The sequence below is a fragment of the Salvelinus fontinalis genome, chromosome 40, assembly GCF_029448725.1.
Source record: "Salvelinus fontinalis isolate EN_2023a chromosome 40, ASM2944872v1, whole genome shotgun sequence".
In the NCBI taxonomy this organism is placed as follows: domain Eukaryota; kingdom Metazoa; phylum Chordata; class Actinopteri; order Salmoniformes; family Salmonidae; genus Salvelinus; species Salvelinus fontinalis.
In genome coordinates, this window is record NC_074704.1 from 396345 (window position 1) to 412128 (window position 15784).

Sequence of the window (15784 nt, forward strand, 5' to 3'; positions counted from 1 at the left end):
AGTCCACTACCCTATGGGCCCTGGTCAACAGTAGTCCACTACCCTATGGGCCCTGGTCAACAGTAGTACTCTACCCTATGGGCCCAGGTCAACAGTAGTACACTACCCTATGGGCCCTGGTCAACAGTAGTCCACTACCCTATGGGCCCTGGTCAACAGTAGTACACTACTCTATGGGCCCTGGTCAACAGTAGTACACTACTCTATGGGCCCTGGTCAACAGTAGTACTCTACCCTATGGGCCCTGGTCAACAGTAGTACTCTACCCTATGGGCCCTGGTCAACAGTAGTATCCCACCCTATGGGCCCTGGTCAACAGTAGTACTCTACCCTATGGGCCCTGGTCAACAGTAGTACTCTACCCTATGGGCCCTGGTCAACAGTAGTACTCTACCCTATGGGCCCTGGTCAACAGTAGTACTCTACCCTATGGGCCCAGGTCAACAGTAGTACACTACCCTATGGGCCCTGGTCAACAGTAGTCCACTACCCTATGGGCCCTGGTCAACAGTAGTACACTACTCTATGGGCCCTGGTCAACAGTAGTCCACTACCCTATGGGCCCTGGTCAACAGTAGTCCACTACCCTATGGGCCCTGGTCAACAGTAGTCCACTACCCTATGGGCCCTGGTCAACAGTAGTACTCTACCCTATGGGCCCAGGTCAACAGTAGTACACTACCCTATGGGCCCTGGTCAACAGTAGTCCACTACCCTATGGGCCCTGGTCAACAGTAGTACACTACTCTATGGGCCCTGGTCAACAGTAGTACTCTACCCTATGGGCCCTGGTCAACAGTAGTACACTACCCTATGGGCCCTGGTCAACAGTAGTATCCCACCCTATGGGCCCTGGTCAACAGTAGTACTCTACCCTATGGGCCCTGGTCAACAGTAGTACTCTACCCTATGGGCCCTGGTCAACAGTAGTACTCTACCCTATGGGCCCTGGTCAACAGTAGTACTCTACCCTATGGGCCCTGGTCAACAGTAGTCCACTACCCTATGGGCCCTGGTCAACAGTAGTCCACTACCCTATGGGCCCTGGTCAACAGTAGTCCACTACCCTATGGGCCCTGGTCAACAGTAGTACTCTACCCTATGGGCCCAGGTCAACAGTAGTACACTACCCTATGGGCCCTGGTCAACAGTAGTCCACTACCCTATGGGCCCTGGTCAACAGTAGTACACTACCCTATGGGCCCTGGTCAACAGTAGTACTCTACGCTATGGGCCCTGGTCAACAGTAGTATCCCACCCTATGGTCCCTGGTCAACAGTAGTACTCCACCCTATGGGCCCTGGTCAACAGTAGTACTCTACCCTATGGGCCCTGGTCAACAGTAGTACACTACCCCATGGGCCCTGGTCAACAGTAGTCCACTACCCCATGGGCCCTGGTCAACAGTAGTACACTACCCTATGGGCCCTGGTCAACAGTAGTCCACTACCCTATGGGCCCTGGTCAACAGTAGTCCACTACCCTATGGGCCCTGGTCAACAGTAGTCCACTACCCTATGGGCCCTGGTCAACAGTAGTACACTACTCTATGGGCCCTGGTCAACAGTAGTACTCTACCCTATGGGCCCTGGTCAACAGTAGTACTCTACCCTATGGGCCTTGGTCAACAGTAGTACACTACCCTATGGGCCCCGGTCAACAGTAGTACTCTACCCTATGGGCCCTGGTCAACAGTAGTATCCCACCCTATGGTCCCTGGTCAACAGTAGTACTCCACCCTATGGGCCCTGGTCAACAGTAGTACTCCACCCTATGGGCCCTGGTCAACAGTAGTACTCTACCCTATGGGCCCTGGTCAACAGTAGTACTCCACCCTATGGGCCCTGGTCAACAGTAGTATCCCACCCTATGGGCCCTGGTCAACAGTAGTACTCTACCCTATGGGCCCTGGTCAACAGTAGTACTCTACCCTATGGGCCCTGGTCAACAGTAGTACTCTACCCTATGGGCCCTGGTCAACAGTAGTACTCTACCCTATGGGCCCTGGTCAACAGTAGTACTCTACCCTATGGGCCCTGGTCAACAGTAGTCCACTACCCTATGGGCCCTGGTCAACAGTAGTCCACTACCCTATGGGCCCTGGTCAACAGTAGTCTACTACCCTATGGGCCCTGGTCAACAGTAGTACTCTACCCTATGGGCCCAGGTCAACAGTAGTACACTACCCTATGGGCCCTGGTCAACAGTAGTCCACTACCCTATGGGCCCTGGTCAACAGTAGTACACTACTCTATGGGCCCTGGTCAACAGTAGTACTCTACCCTATGGGCCCTGGTCAACAGTAGTACTCTACCCTATGGGCCCTGGTCAACAGTAGTACACTACCCTATGGGCCCTGGTCAACAGTAGTACTCTACCCTATGGGCCCTGGTCAACAGTAGTATCCCACCCTATGGTCCCTGGTCAACAGTAGTACTCCACCCTATGGGCCCTGGTCAACAGTAGTCCACTACCCTATGGGCCCTGGTCAACAGTAGTACTCTACCCTTTGGGCCCTGGTCAACAGTAGTCCACTACCCTATGGGCCCTGGTCAACAGTAGTCCACTACCCTATGGGCCCTGGTCAACAGTAGTACTCTACCCTATGGGCCCTGGTCAACAGTAGTACTCCACCCTATGGTCCCTGGTCAACAGTAGTACTCCACCCTATGGGCCCTGGTCAACAGTAGTCCACTACCCTATGGGCCCTGGTCAACAGTAGTCCACTACCCTATGGGCCCTGGTCAACAGTAGTCCACTACCCTATGGGCCCTGGTCAACAGTAGTCCACTACCCTATGGGCCCAGGTCAACAGTAGTACACTACCCTATGGGCCCTGGTCAACAGTAGTCCACTACCCTATGGGCCCTGGTCAACAGTAGTACACTACTCTATGGGCCCTGGTCAACAGTAGTACTCTACCCTATGGGCCCTGGTCAACAGTAGTACTCTACCCTATGGGCCCTGGTCAACAGTAGTACACTACCCTATGGGCCCTGGTCAACAGTAGTACTCTACCCTATGGGCCCTGGTCAACAGTAGTATCCCACCCTATATTCCCTGGTCAACAGTAGTACTCCACCCTATGGGCCCTGGTCAACAGTAGTACTCTACCCTATGGGCCCTGGTCAACAGTAGTACTCTACCCTATGGGCCCTGGTCAACAGTAGTACACTACCCTATGGTCCCTGGTCAACAGTAGTACTCTACCCTATGGGCCCTGGTCAACAGTAGTATCCCACCCTATGGTCCCTGGTCAACAGTAGTACTCCACCCTATGGGCCCTGGTCAACAGTAGTCCACTACCCTATGGGCCCTGGTCAACAGTAGTCCACTACCCTATGGGCCCTGGTCAACAGTAGTCCACTACCCTATGGGCCCTGGTCAACAGTAGTACTCTACCCTATGGGCCCAGGTCAACAGTAGTACACTACCCTATGGGCCCTGGTCAACAGTAGTCCACTACCCTATGGGCCCTGGTCAACAGTAGTACACTACTCTATGGGCCCTGGTCAACAGTAGTACTCTACCCTATGGGCCCTGGTCAACAGTAGTACTCTACCCTATGGGCCCTGGTCAACAGTAGTACACTACCCTATGGGCCCTGGTCAACAGTAGTACTCTACCCTATGGGCCCTGGTCAACAGTAGTATCCCACCCTATGGTCCCTGGTCAACAGTAGTACTCCACCCTATGGGCCCTGGTCAACAGTAGTACTCTACCCTATGGGCCCTGGTCAACAGTAGTACTCCACCCTATGGGCCCTGGTCAACAGTAGTATCCCACCCTATGGGCCCTGGTCAACAGTAGTACTCTACCCTATGGGCCCTGGTCAACAGTAGTACTCTACCCTATGGGCCCTGGTCAACAGTAGTACTCTACCCTATGGGCCCTGGTCAACAGTGGTACTCTACCCTATGGGCCCTGGTCAACAGTAGTCCACTACCCTATGGGCCCTGGTCAACAGTAGTCCACTACCCTATGGGCCCTGGTCAACAGTAGTCCACTACCCTATGGGCCCTGGTCAACAGTAGTCCACTACCCTATGGGCCCTGGTCAACAGTAGTACACTACTCTATGGGCCCTGGTCAACAGTAGTCCACTACCCTATGGGCCTCTCTCTCCAACAATGCAGAGAATTATGCAATTGGACCTGCTGTTTTTCACAAACGCCAATTCACCATATCTACTAAACACATAACACACTTTTTGTGCTTGTTTGTTTTGTTTTGCTGAATTTCAGTTTATAAAAAATATGTGGAACTCTACTTACGCTGCGCCTTGGTCTCCTTCGAACGACGGGCGTGACAAACTGACACATTCTAGTCAGTTAAACATTTACGCAAGGCTTTATTTTCATTTCCTTAATCCAACATCCCACAGAACATCTGGACATTTCCCCATAAATGGTATTGTGGTTTGGTTAGCTGTCAAATTCACTGATGTGTGAATTACAGTTTGCCACTGTCTGTGTGTACACATCTAACAGCGCTGTCAAAGGTAGGGTGACTGGTGCTGTTTTCTCTAAACCGATTTTAAAACACCCCTCTTCTAACAAGTCTTTTCCTTCTCACGTAGCAACACACACAAAACAAACACAGATATTCCTAGTCCTACACACAACTCTTTCATATTTTATTATATGCTGCAAAGAACCACTCTGAAACCCCCTAGCTCCTAGCACCCTTTCCCAGCCACGAGCAGAGCGACAACCCCTTTTTGGAGTCCTGGAGGAGACGAGGTACTGTGGACTGTGTGGAGCTAAAGATCAGAGCTGCTACTCCAGACAGACAGAGAGAGAGGCCGACAGCAGCACCTAGATCTTCTGCACATATTCTGTCATCTGGGCCCTGACAGTAAACATCAGTAAGACAAAAATAATGGTGTTCCAAAAAATGTCCAGTTGCCAGGACCACAAATATAAATTCCATCTAGACACCGTTGCCCTTGAGCACATAAAAAACTATACATACCTCGGCCTAAACAAAGCTGTGAACGAGCTGAGAGACAAGGCAAGAAGGGCCTTCTATGCCATCAAAAGGAACATACAATTCGACATACCAATTAGGATCTGGATAAGAATACTTGAACCAGTCATAGAACCCATTGCCCTTTATGGTTGTGAGGTCTGGGGTTCGCTCACCAACCAAGAATTCACAAAATGGGACAAACACCAAATTGAGAGACTGCATGCAGAATTCTGCAAAAATATCTTCTGTGTACAACGTAAAACACCAAATAATGCATGCAGAGCAGAATTAGGCCGATACCCGCTAATGATCAAAATCCAGAAAAGAACCGTTAAATTCTACAACCACCTAAAATAAAACGATTCCCAAACCTTCCACAACAAAGCCATCACCTACAGAGAGATGAACCTGGAGAAGAGTCCCCTAAGCAAGCTGGTCCTGGGGCTCTGTTCACAAACACAAATAGACCCCACAGAGCCTCATGACAGCAACACAATTAGACCCAACCAAATCATGAGAAAACAAAAAGATAATTACTTGACACATTGGAAAGAATTAACCAAAAAAACAGCGCAAACTAGAATGCTATTTGGCCCTAAACAGAGAGTACACATTGGCAGAATACCTGACCACCATGACTGACTCAAACTTAAGGAAAGCTTTGACTATGTACAGACTCAGTGAGCATAGCATTGCAATGGAAAAAGGCTGCCGTAGGCAGACCTGGCTCTCAAGAGAATACAGGCGATGTGCACACTGCCCACAAAATGAGGTGGAAACTGAGCTGCACTTCCTAACCTCCTGCCCAATGTATGACCATATTGAGACACATATTTACCTCAGATTACACAGACCCACAAAGAATTCGAAAACAAACCCAAATTTGATAAACTCCCATATCTATTGGGTGAAATACCACAGTGTGCCATCACAGCAGCAAGATTTGTGACCTGTTGCCACAAGAAAAGGGCAACCAGTGAAGAACAAACACCATTGTAAAAACAACACATATATGTTGATTTATTTTCCCTTTTGTACTTTAACTATTTGTACATCGTTACAACTGTATATAGACATAATATGACATTTGTAATGTCTTTATTCTTTTGGAACTTTTGTGAGTGTAATGTTTATTGTTTGTTTCACATTTGTTTATTATCTACTTTACTTGCTTTGGCAATGTTAATATATGTTTCCCATGCCAATAAAGCCCTTAAATTGAAATTTAATTGAAAAATTGAGAGAGAGAGAGAGAATGCACACAGATGTGAGGCAGATGGGAAAATAGGATCTTAAATGACTGAATAGTACACAAGCCTGATGGAAAATAACTGCTCCCACTGTGTGGCAAAGCCCAGTGAAACAGGAAATTCCCCTCACACCAGGGGTGTTTCCCAAATGACAATGAGCCCTGGTCAAATGCAGTGCACTCCTGTACCTAGGGAACAGGTGTCATTTGGGACGCAGCGCTGAAGACACTGATTCCCATCAATAGACCAGAGACCTCTGACTTACTGAAGGGTTTTAAAGTGAAGAGGTGGAGGGGTGGGAATATGCTGTGTGTGTGTGTGTGTGTGTGTGTGTGTGTGTGTGTGTGTGTGTGTGTGTGTGTGTGTGTGTGTGTGTGTGTGTGTGTGTGTGTGTGTGTGTGTGTGTGTGTGTGTGTGTGTGTGTGTTTCTGAAAAAAACACAAGTTATTATTGACATTATTAAAACAATTATTATTCATCAATTAAAGGGGCAATCCTTAGTTGCTACATCCATTTTTGTACATATAAATGGGTATAAACGTTTGTTGTTACCTGATAATTAATTTGGAACCGTGGGGCATTATCGCGTGTCCAGTTACACAGTGTTTCCTTGGAAACAGGTCACCTGGCAACGCGGCGCAAATACAAAACAAGTGATTCTTCACTTCCCCTGTGTGGCTCTTGTTGTGCTGCGACTCCGTTAACTACAATCCTGTGTCGGATCGCAGTGTTTTTAAAACCAGGTATCACCAATTCGCCACAAAATGTCTTCAGAAGTTTTAGTGCCCAGACATAATTTCGACAGCAGGTCAGTTGCCCAAGCAGGCGAGCCGTTCCCGCCTACAGACGCAGAGGCCACATTCAAGGAGGGCTTCTATCCCTCCTCCGGCTTGGCTACGGCGGGGTACCGTTCAGCCAAGTACAGCCCGGAGGAATGGCACATCAATAACTTCTCTACCCTTCACCAGGCCGCTACTGACCGAAACAACGCAGAGAGGATTTGCCATGAGTCCAAAACAGTGTATAAGGAGACCGAGTCCGGGACTCTGCACACCCAAGCTGAGGGGACGCGGCACCTGGGCGAGAGACTGCAGAATATCCACTTCTGGAAGTCGGAGCTGCAGCGGCACATCGAGAAGCTGGTGGCCGAGACAGACCTCCTCCTGGGGCAGAAGAGAAGGCTGTTGAAGGCGCTGGACGCCACCGAGACCCCGTTCGCCATCGCCACGGATAACCTAATGTGTCGGGAACGGCGGCTGGGGCCCGACCTGGTTAAAGACAGCGTAGAGGAGGAGCTGCTTAAGGTGATTAAAACAAGAACATCGACTTGTCTTTGCTCTAGTTCACCTAAATACTTGTATCATTACTAAATGTTGCCTAGACGTTATTTCACTAGAAACCAATCTGAAAATAACGTGATGGTTGTGTTTGTGGGCCACAGGAGGTGGAGTTGATCAGGAGCATCCAGGCTCTGTTGAAGAGAACGCTGAGTCAGGCTGTCAATCAAATCAAGTGAGTGTCACAATTAGTGTCACAATCTCCCCGCATTTACTTCAACCGCCATGAATATTTTAGATGCATCAGCAGTAACTACATACATGGTTTATTTATAAGATCCTCTCTTTTCATTTGATTGTGTAATCACACATTTCCACACATTAGTATAGAAAGGCCTAGAGGACTACAGCTGAGCTGGGTTGTAACCTATTCATTAAGACTACAGCTGAGCTGGGTTGTAACCTATTCATTAAGACTACAGCTGAGCTGGGTTGTAACCTATTCATTAAGACTACAGCTGAGCTGGGTTGTAACCTATTCATTAAGACTGCAGCTGAGCTGGGTTGTAACCTATTCATTAAGACTACAGCTGAGCTGGGTTGTAACCTATTCATTAAGACTGCAGCTGAGCTGGGTTGTAACCTATTCATTAAGACTACAGCTGAGCTGGGTTGTAACCTATTCATTAAGACTACAGCTGAGCTGGGTTGTAACCTATTCATTAAGACTACAGCTGAGCTGGGTTGTAACCTATTCATTAAGACTACAGCTGAGCTGGGTTGTAACCTATTCATTAAGACTGCAGCTGAGCTGGGTTGTAACCTATTCATTAAGACTACAGCTGAGCTGGGTTGTAGCCTATTCATTAAGACTACAGCTGAGCTGGGTTGTAACCTATTCATTAAGACTACAGCTGAGCTGGGTTGTAGCCTATTCATTAAGACTACAGCTGAGCTGGGTTGTAACCTATTCATTAAGACTACAGCTGAGCTGGGTTGTAACCTATTCATTAAGACTACAGCTGAGCTGGGTTGTAACCTATTCATTAAGACTACAGCTGAGCTGGGTTGTAACCTATTCATTAAGACTACAGCTGAGCTGGGTTGTAACCTATTCATTAAGACTACAGCTGAGCTGGGTTGTAACCTATTCATTAAGACTACAGCTGAGCTGGGTTGTAACCTATTCATTAAGACTACAGCTGAGCTGGGTTGTAACCTATTCATTAAGACTACAGCTGAGCTGGGTTGTAACCTATTCATTAAGACTACAGCTGAGCTGGGTTGTAACCTATTCATTAAGACTACAGCTGAGCTGGGTTGTAGCCTATTCATTAAGACTACAGCTGAGCTGGGTTGTAACCTATTCATTAAGACTACAGCTGAGCTGGGTTGGAGCCTATTCATTAAGACTACAGCTGAGCTGGGTTGTAACCTATTCATTAAGACTGCAGCTGAGCTGGGTTGTAACCTATTCATTAAGACTACAGCTGAGCTGGGTTGTAACCTATTCATTAAGACTACAGCTGAGCTGGGTTGTAACCTATTCATTAAGACTACAGCTGAGCTGGGTTGTAACCTATTCATTAAGACTACAGCTGAGCTGGGTTGGAGCCTGTTCATTAAGACTACAGCTGAGCTGGGTTGTAACCTATTCATTAAGACTACAGCTGAGCTGGGTTGTAACCTATTCATTAAGACTACAGCTGAGCTGGGTTGTAACCTATTCATTAAGACTACAGCTGAGCTGGGTTGTAACCTATTCATTAAGACTACAGCTGAGCTGGGTTGTAACCTATTCATTAAGACTACAGCTGAGCTGGGTTGTAACCTATTCATTAAGACTACAGCTGAGCTGGGTTGTAACCTATTCATTAAGACTACAGCTGAGCTGGGTTGTAACCTATTCATTAAGACTACAGCTGAGCTGGGTTGTAACCTATTCATTAAGACTACAGCTGAGCTGGGTTGTAACCTATTCATTAAGACTACAGCTGAGCTGGGTTGTAGCCTATTCATTAAGACTACAGCTGAGCTGGGTTGTAACCTATTCATTAAGACTACAGCTGAGCTGGGTTGTAACCTATTCATTAAGACTACAGCTGAGCTGGGTTGTAACCTATTCATTAAGACTACAGCTGAGCTGGGTTGTAGCCTATTCATTAAGACTACAGCTGAGCTGGGTTGTAACCTATTCATTAAGACTACAGCTGAGCTGGGTTGTAACCTATTCATTAAGACTACAGCTGAGCTGGGTTGGAGCCTATTCATTAGGCACCAAACAAAGGAAATTAGACTCAAACAGGGATGGACTACCTGAAGTTGCCCAATAAGACATGTTCATTTTTGTTTTCCATTGAATATTGTTTGTCTAAGTTTTGCTCAGTGTGTATTCATGAATAGGACCCTGATATGGGTAACAAGGTGTCCTTTGAGTTTTAGTCTTCTGGCTCCCCCTACTGTCTGGAGCACGTAGGTACTCGCACAAACCATGCAAGCCATCCAAACCATCCAAACCACACAAACCATCCAAACCATACAAAGGAAAAACCAAGGAGGCCGAGATACAGAACGGGAAAGGGGATACCTGGTCAGTCACACAACTGAATACATTCAACTGAAACGTGTCTTCTGCAACAGTGCTAACAGTCATTACTTTACTAACATTGTGATTCATCCAGGCTGTATCACATCCGGCCGTGATTGGGAGTCCCATAGGGTGGCGCGTCGTCCGCGTTTGTGTGGGCCGTCATTGTAAATGATCATTTGCTCTTAACTGACTTGCCTTGTTACAGAAAGGTTCAATCATATATTTTTTTTAATTGTTCCATAGAAACATAGTTATCAAACCCAACACAGCCTATTTTCAGGTGAATACATCAGTGGCGGTTGTAGACCATTTCAACTGGGGGGGCCAAGCTGGGGCCAGTTGTACTGTTAGAGGGGCCAGTTGTACTGTTAGAGGGGCCAGTTACATTAGACGTTATTGTTGTCATCGTTTTCTTCACTGCATTGCAGGCAAAAGACCATGTTCATAATCATCATCGTTGCCACTGTCTAATAACGGATGTAAAAAAAGAACGATAGCAAAAATTAGTTATGTAAAAATTATTTCATACTCCACATTTAGGGGGGCCACAAGAGGGTCCAAAATTGTTGTCACAGGGGCACTGCCCCCCCCCCCCCCCCCCAGAACCGCCACTGGAATACATTTGAAAAGTGTGTGTTCATCCATCAATCATTTGTTTTTAACCTACCTGAAAATTCCTTTTGAACAGTGTGTCCAGCTACGCACAGTGCTTCATTGGAAAATGGTAACCTGGCAACGCAGCGCAAATACACAAAAAATATTCTTAATTTCACGTCCCCTGTGTTGCTAAGGCCCCTCCTGTACTCCCTGTTCACCCACGACTGCGTGGCCACACACGACTCCAACACCATCATCAAGTTTGCTGACGATACAACGGTGGTAGGCCTGGTCACCGACAACGATGAGACAGCCTACAGGGAGGAGGTCAGAGACCTGGCAGTGTGGTGCCAGGACAACAACCTCTCCCTCAATGTGGACAAGACAAAGCAGCTGATCTGGGCTACAGGAAACGGAGGGCCGAGCACGCTACAATCCACATCCACGGGGCTGTAGTGGAGACGGTCGAGAGCTTCAAGTTCCTCGGTGTTCACATCACTAGGGACATATCATGGTCCAAACACACCAACACAGAGGTGGAAAGGGCATGACAACGTCTCTTCCCCCTCAGGAGGCTGAAAAGATTTGGCATGGGTCCTCAGATCCACTAAAAGTTATACAGCTGCACCATTGAGAGCATCTTGACTGCCTGCATCACCGCTTGGTATGGCAACTGCACGGCATCCGACCGCTAGGCACTACAGAGTGTAGTGCATATGGCCCAGTACATCACTGGGGCCGAGCTCCCTGTCATCATCCAGGACCTCTATACCAGGCAGTGTCAGAGGAAGGCCCTAAAAATTGTCAAAGACTCCAGCCACTCTAGTCATAGACTGTTCTCTCTGCTACCGCATGGTAAGCAGTACCGGAGCGCCAAGTCTAGGATCAAAAGGCTCCTGAGCAGCTTCTACCCCAAAAGCTATTAGACTGCTGAACAGTTAATCACATGACTATTAGACTGCTGAACAGTTAATCACATGACTATTAGACTGCTGTACAGTTAATCACATGACTATTAGACTGCTGAACAGTTAATCACATGACTATTAGACTGCTGAACAGTTAATCACATGGCTATTAGACTGCTGAACAGTTAATCACATTACTATTAGACTGCTGAACAGTTAATCACATGACTATTAGACTGCTGAACAGTTAATCACATGGCTATTATACTGCTGAACAGTTAATCACATGGCTATTAGACTGCTGAACAGTTAATCACATGGCTATTAGACTGCTGAACAGTTAATCACATGGCTATTAGACTGCTGAACAGTTAATCACATGACTATTAGACTGCTGAACAGTTAATCACATGGCTATTAGACTGCTGAACAGTTAATCACATGACTATTAGACTGCTGAACAGTTAATCACATGGCTATTAGACTGCTGAACAGTTAATCACATGACTATTAGACTGTTGAACAGTTAATCACATGACTATCCTCACTTCAGCTTTTCACTCCCTACCAGACCCTCACACTGGCTTTCTGCCCCTTACTGTGTCCCACTGTGTGTGTGTGTATCAGGTGTAACAGAGATGCCAAGCAGACTCTGGAGCTGGACTGGTCTGATAAGTACCAGGCCTACAGTCTGGATGACCAGTGTGGTCGCTACAACAACATGAGTACTGACACACAGTACCACCCCAACTCAGACACCCTACAGGACCAGTGAGTAGCTGTATAATACACACAGTACCTCCCCAACTCAGACACCCTACAGGACCTGTGAGTAGCTGTATAATACACACAGTACCTCCCCAACTCAGACACCCTACAGGACCTGTGAGTAGCTGTATAATACACACAGTACCACCCCAACTCAGACACCCTACAGGACCAGTGAGTAGCTGTATAATACACACAGTACCACCCCAACTCAGACACCCTACAGGACCTGTGAGTAGCTGTATAATACACACAGTACCTCCCCAACTCAGACACCCTACAGGACCTGTGAGTAGCTGTATAATACACACAGTACCACCCCAACTCAGACACCCTACAGGACCAGTGAGTAGCTGTATAATACACACAGTACCACCCCAACTCAGACACCCTACAGGACCAGTGAGTAGCTGTATAATACACACAGTACCCCCCCAACTCAGACAATTTACCGGACCAGTGAGTAGCTGTATAATACACACAGTACCACCCCAACTCAGACACCACGTTGGTGTGTGTGCGTATTAATAGTGTGTTAACATCTCCCTCCTCTCTCCCAGGCTGTGTAACCGTGATGCGTTGGTGTGTGTGTATTAACAGTGTGTTAACATCTCCCTCCTCTCTCCCAGGCTGTGTAACCGTGATGCGTGGGTGTCTTTCACCCAGGACAACCTGTCTGTTGCGCAGCGGGAGGAGCAGGCCAGTGTGGAGCTCAGGCTGCTGGTGGAGAGGGTCCTACAGGAGACGGCTGAGGACCTGAGGGTCCAGTGCTCTAACGTAGACCAGGCCTTCAGCCAGCGCTGTCTGCAGCTCACTGAGGCCAAGACACAGCTACAACTGCACCTCACTCAGGTGTGTTGGGGTGGTGCGGGTTGGTGGAGGTGGTGTGTGTGTGTGTGTCGTTTCAATAGCCAAAACTCAACCCTTCCTCTAATTAAACAAAACATACAGAAATGGGCGCCTACCCAGCAGGCAAAGGGAATGTTTTTATCTGAAGAAGACCTGAAGGTTTTCATGACACTCAGCGCCTTCGTAAAGTATTCAGACCCCTTCCCCTTTTTACACATTTTGTTACGTTACAGCCATATTCTAAAATGGATACAATAGTTTTTTTATCCTCCTCAATCTACACACAATACCCCATAATGACAAAGCGAAAACAGGTCTGATGAAACCAAGATTGAACTCTTTGGCTTGAATGTCAAGCGTCACGTCTGGAGGAAACCTGGCACCATCCCTACGGTGAAGCATGGAGGTGGCAGCATCATGCTATGGGGATGTTTTTCAGGGGCAGGGACTGGGGGACTAGTCAGGATCGAGGGAAAGATGAATGGAGCGATCCTTGATGAAAACCTGCTCCAGAGTGCTCAGGATCTCAGACGGCGGCGAAGGTTCAGCTTACAACAGAACAATAACCCTAAGCACACAGCCAAGACAACGCAAGAGTGTCTTCAGGACAAGTCTCTGAATGTCCTTGAGTGGCCCAGCCAGAGCCCGGACTTGAACCTGATCGAACATCTCTGGAGAGACCTGAAAATATCTGTGCAGCGACGCTCCCCATCCAACCTGACAGAGCTTGAGAGGATCTGCAGAGAAGAATGGGAGAAACTCCCCAAATACAGATGTGCCAAGGTTGTAGCATCATACCCAAGAAGACTCAAGGCTGCCAAAGGTGCTTCAACAAAGTACTGAGTGAAGGGTCTAAATACTTATGTTAATGTGATATTTCTTTTTTTCTTTGTATAAATTGGCAAAAAATCTGTTTTTGCTTTGTCATTATGGGGTATTGTGATGTCATTATGGGTTATTGTGATGTCATTATGGGGTATTGTGTGTACATTGATGAGGATTTATTTTTATTTCATCTATTTTAGAATAAGGCTGTAACATAACAAAATGTGGAAGAAGTCAAGGGGTCTGAATACTTTCCGAATGCACTGTATTTATCCACCCCCCAAAGGGTTATCCAGCTGAGGCTGGAATGCAGAGAATGCTGCACCTGAACTCAACACTGTGTGTGTGTGTGTGTGTGTGTGTGTGTGTGTGCGTGCGTGCGTGCGTGCGTGCGTGCGTGTAGATCCTGGAACAGATCGGGGCCCAGGAGAGGAACATTGTGTCTCTTCAGCAGGCTCTGTATGATAAAGAAGCCCCTCTGAGAGTGGCTCAGTCCAGGCTGCATCAACGCTCACACAGACCCCACATGGAGCTCTGTAGGGACAACCCACAATTCAGGTACACACACACACACACACACACACACACACACACACACACACACACACACACACACACACACACACACACACACACACACACACACACACACACACACACACACACACACACACACACACACACACACACACACACACACACACACACACACACACAAACAGATAGAAGCACACACAGGCACGCAAGCCAGTAAACACTCACTCGGACATACACCCAAACCTCTCTGTCTCTCCCATCTTTCACAAACACCTACACTGGTATGACAAGTTCCTCTCCTTCCTCTCTCTCTCTCTCTCTTTCGGTCTCTCTTCCCCTCCCTCTCTCCTCTCTCGCGCTCTCTTTCTCTCTTTCCTTGTGCTCCCTCTCCCCCCTCCTTTCTATCTCTCCTCCCTCCCTCTTTCCCCTCTCTCTGTCTGTCTCCAGCCTGGTGGGTGAGGTAGGTCAGATCTCCCAGACCATGTCCTCCCTGCAGCAGCAGCTGTCTGCAGCGCGGAGCTCCCTGTCCCACCTGGAGGAGTCCCGCATGGTGCTGGAGAAGGACATCGGCTGTAAGACCCACAGCCTGCTCATCGACAGGGACAAGTGCATGTCCCACCGCACCCGCTACCCCACCGTCATAGCCCTGTCTGGGTACTGAAGAGAGAGAGAGAGAGACAGGGGGATATGGGGACGTGTGGGTGTGTGTGTGTGTGTGTGATCAAGCCTGTATTAGTGACTAGTGCGACATTGTGTGCATTTGATGGTGTTTACAGTTGTGTTGTGTCAATCAATAAAGGTTTGTCTGTCACAGCTGACTGATCACTAGACACTAGTCTAAGAATGTACACTAAAGCAGTAAGATACTCCCTTCCCTCTGCCCTCGATCACTCCCCTTCATGTATCTGACACAACTGGTAGATGTAACCCATGGCAACCCAAACTTCTTCCTACAGATCAACTGTCCTGTAGGTTTACACTCCAACCCTGTTCCTACAGATCAACTGTCCTGTAGGTTTACACTCCAACCCTGTTCCTACAGATCAACTGTCCTGTAGGTTTACATTCCAACCCTGTCCCTACAGATCAACTGTCCTGTAGGTTTACACTCCAACCCTGTTCCTACAGATCAACTGTCCTGTAGGTTTACACTCCAACCCTGTTCCTACAGATCAACTGTCCTGTATTACACTCCAACCCTGTTCCTACAGAT

At 47.8% G+C, this 15784-nt stretch overlaps 1 protein-coding gene across 2 annotated transcripts; it reads left to right on the forward strand.

Moving 5' to 3' along the window:
- Positions 1 to 6839: 6839 nt before the first annotated feature.
- tekt4 (tektin 4) lies at positions 6840 to 15382 on the forward strand. 2 transcript variants are annotated; one of them, XM_055906772.1, is made up of 6 exons: positions 6840 to 7524; positions 7662 to 7732; positions 12220 to 12363; positions 12990 to 13212; positions 14438 to 14592; positions 15019 to 15382. In XM_055906772.1, exons 1-6 carry the CDS (start codon positions 6985 to 6987, stop codon positions 15230 to 15232), a joined length of 1347 nt encoding a protein of 448 aa, XP_055762747.1. In that variant the 5' UTR covers positions 6840 to 6984; the 3' UTR covers positions 15233 to 15382. The 2 variants fall into 2 exon arrangements, with proteins under 2 accessions (XP_055762747.1, XP_055762748.1); XM_055906773.1 differs by lacking the exon at positions 12220 to 12363.
- The last annotated feature ends 402 nt before the right edge of the window (positions 15383 to 15784 follow it).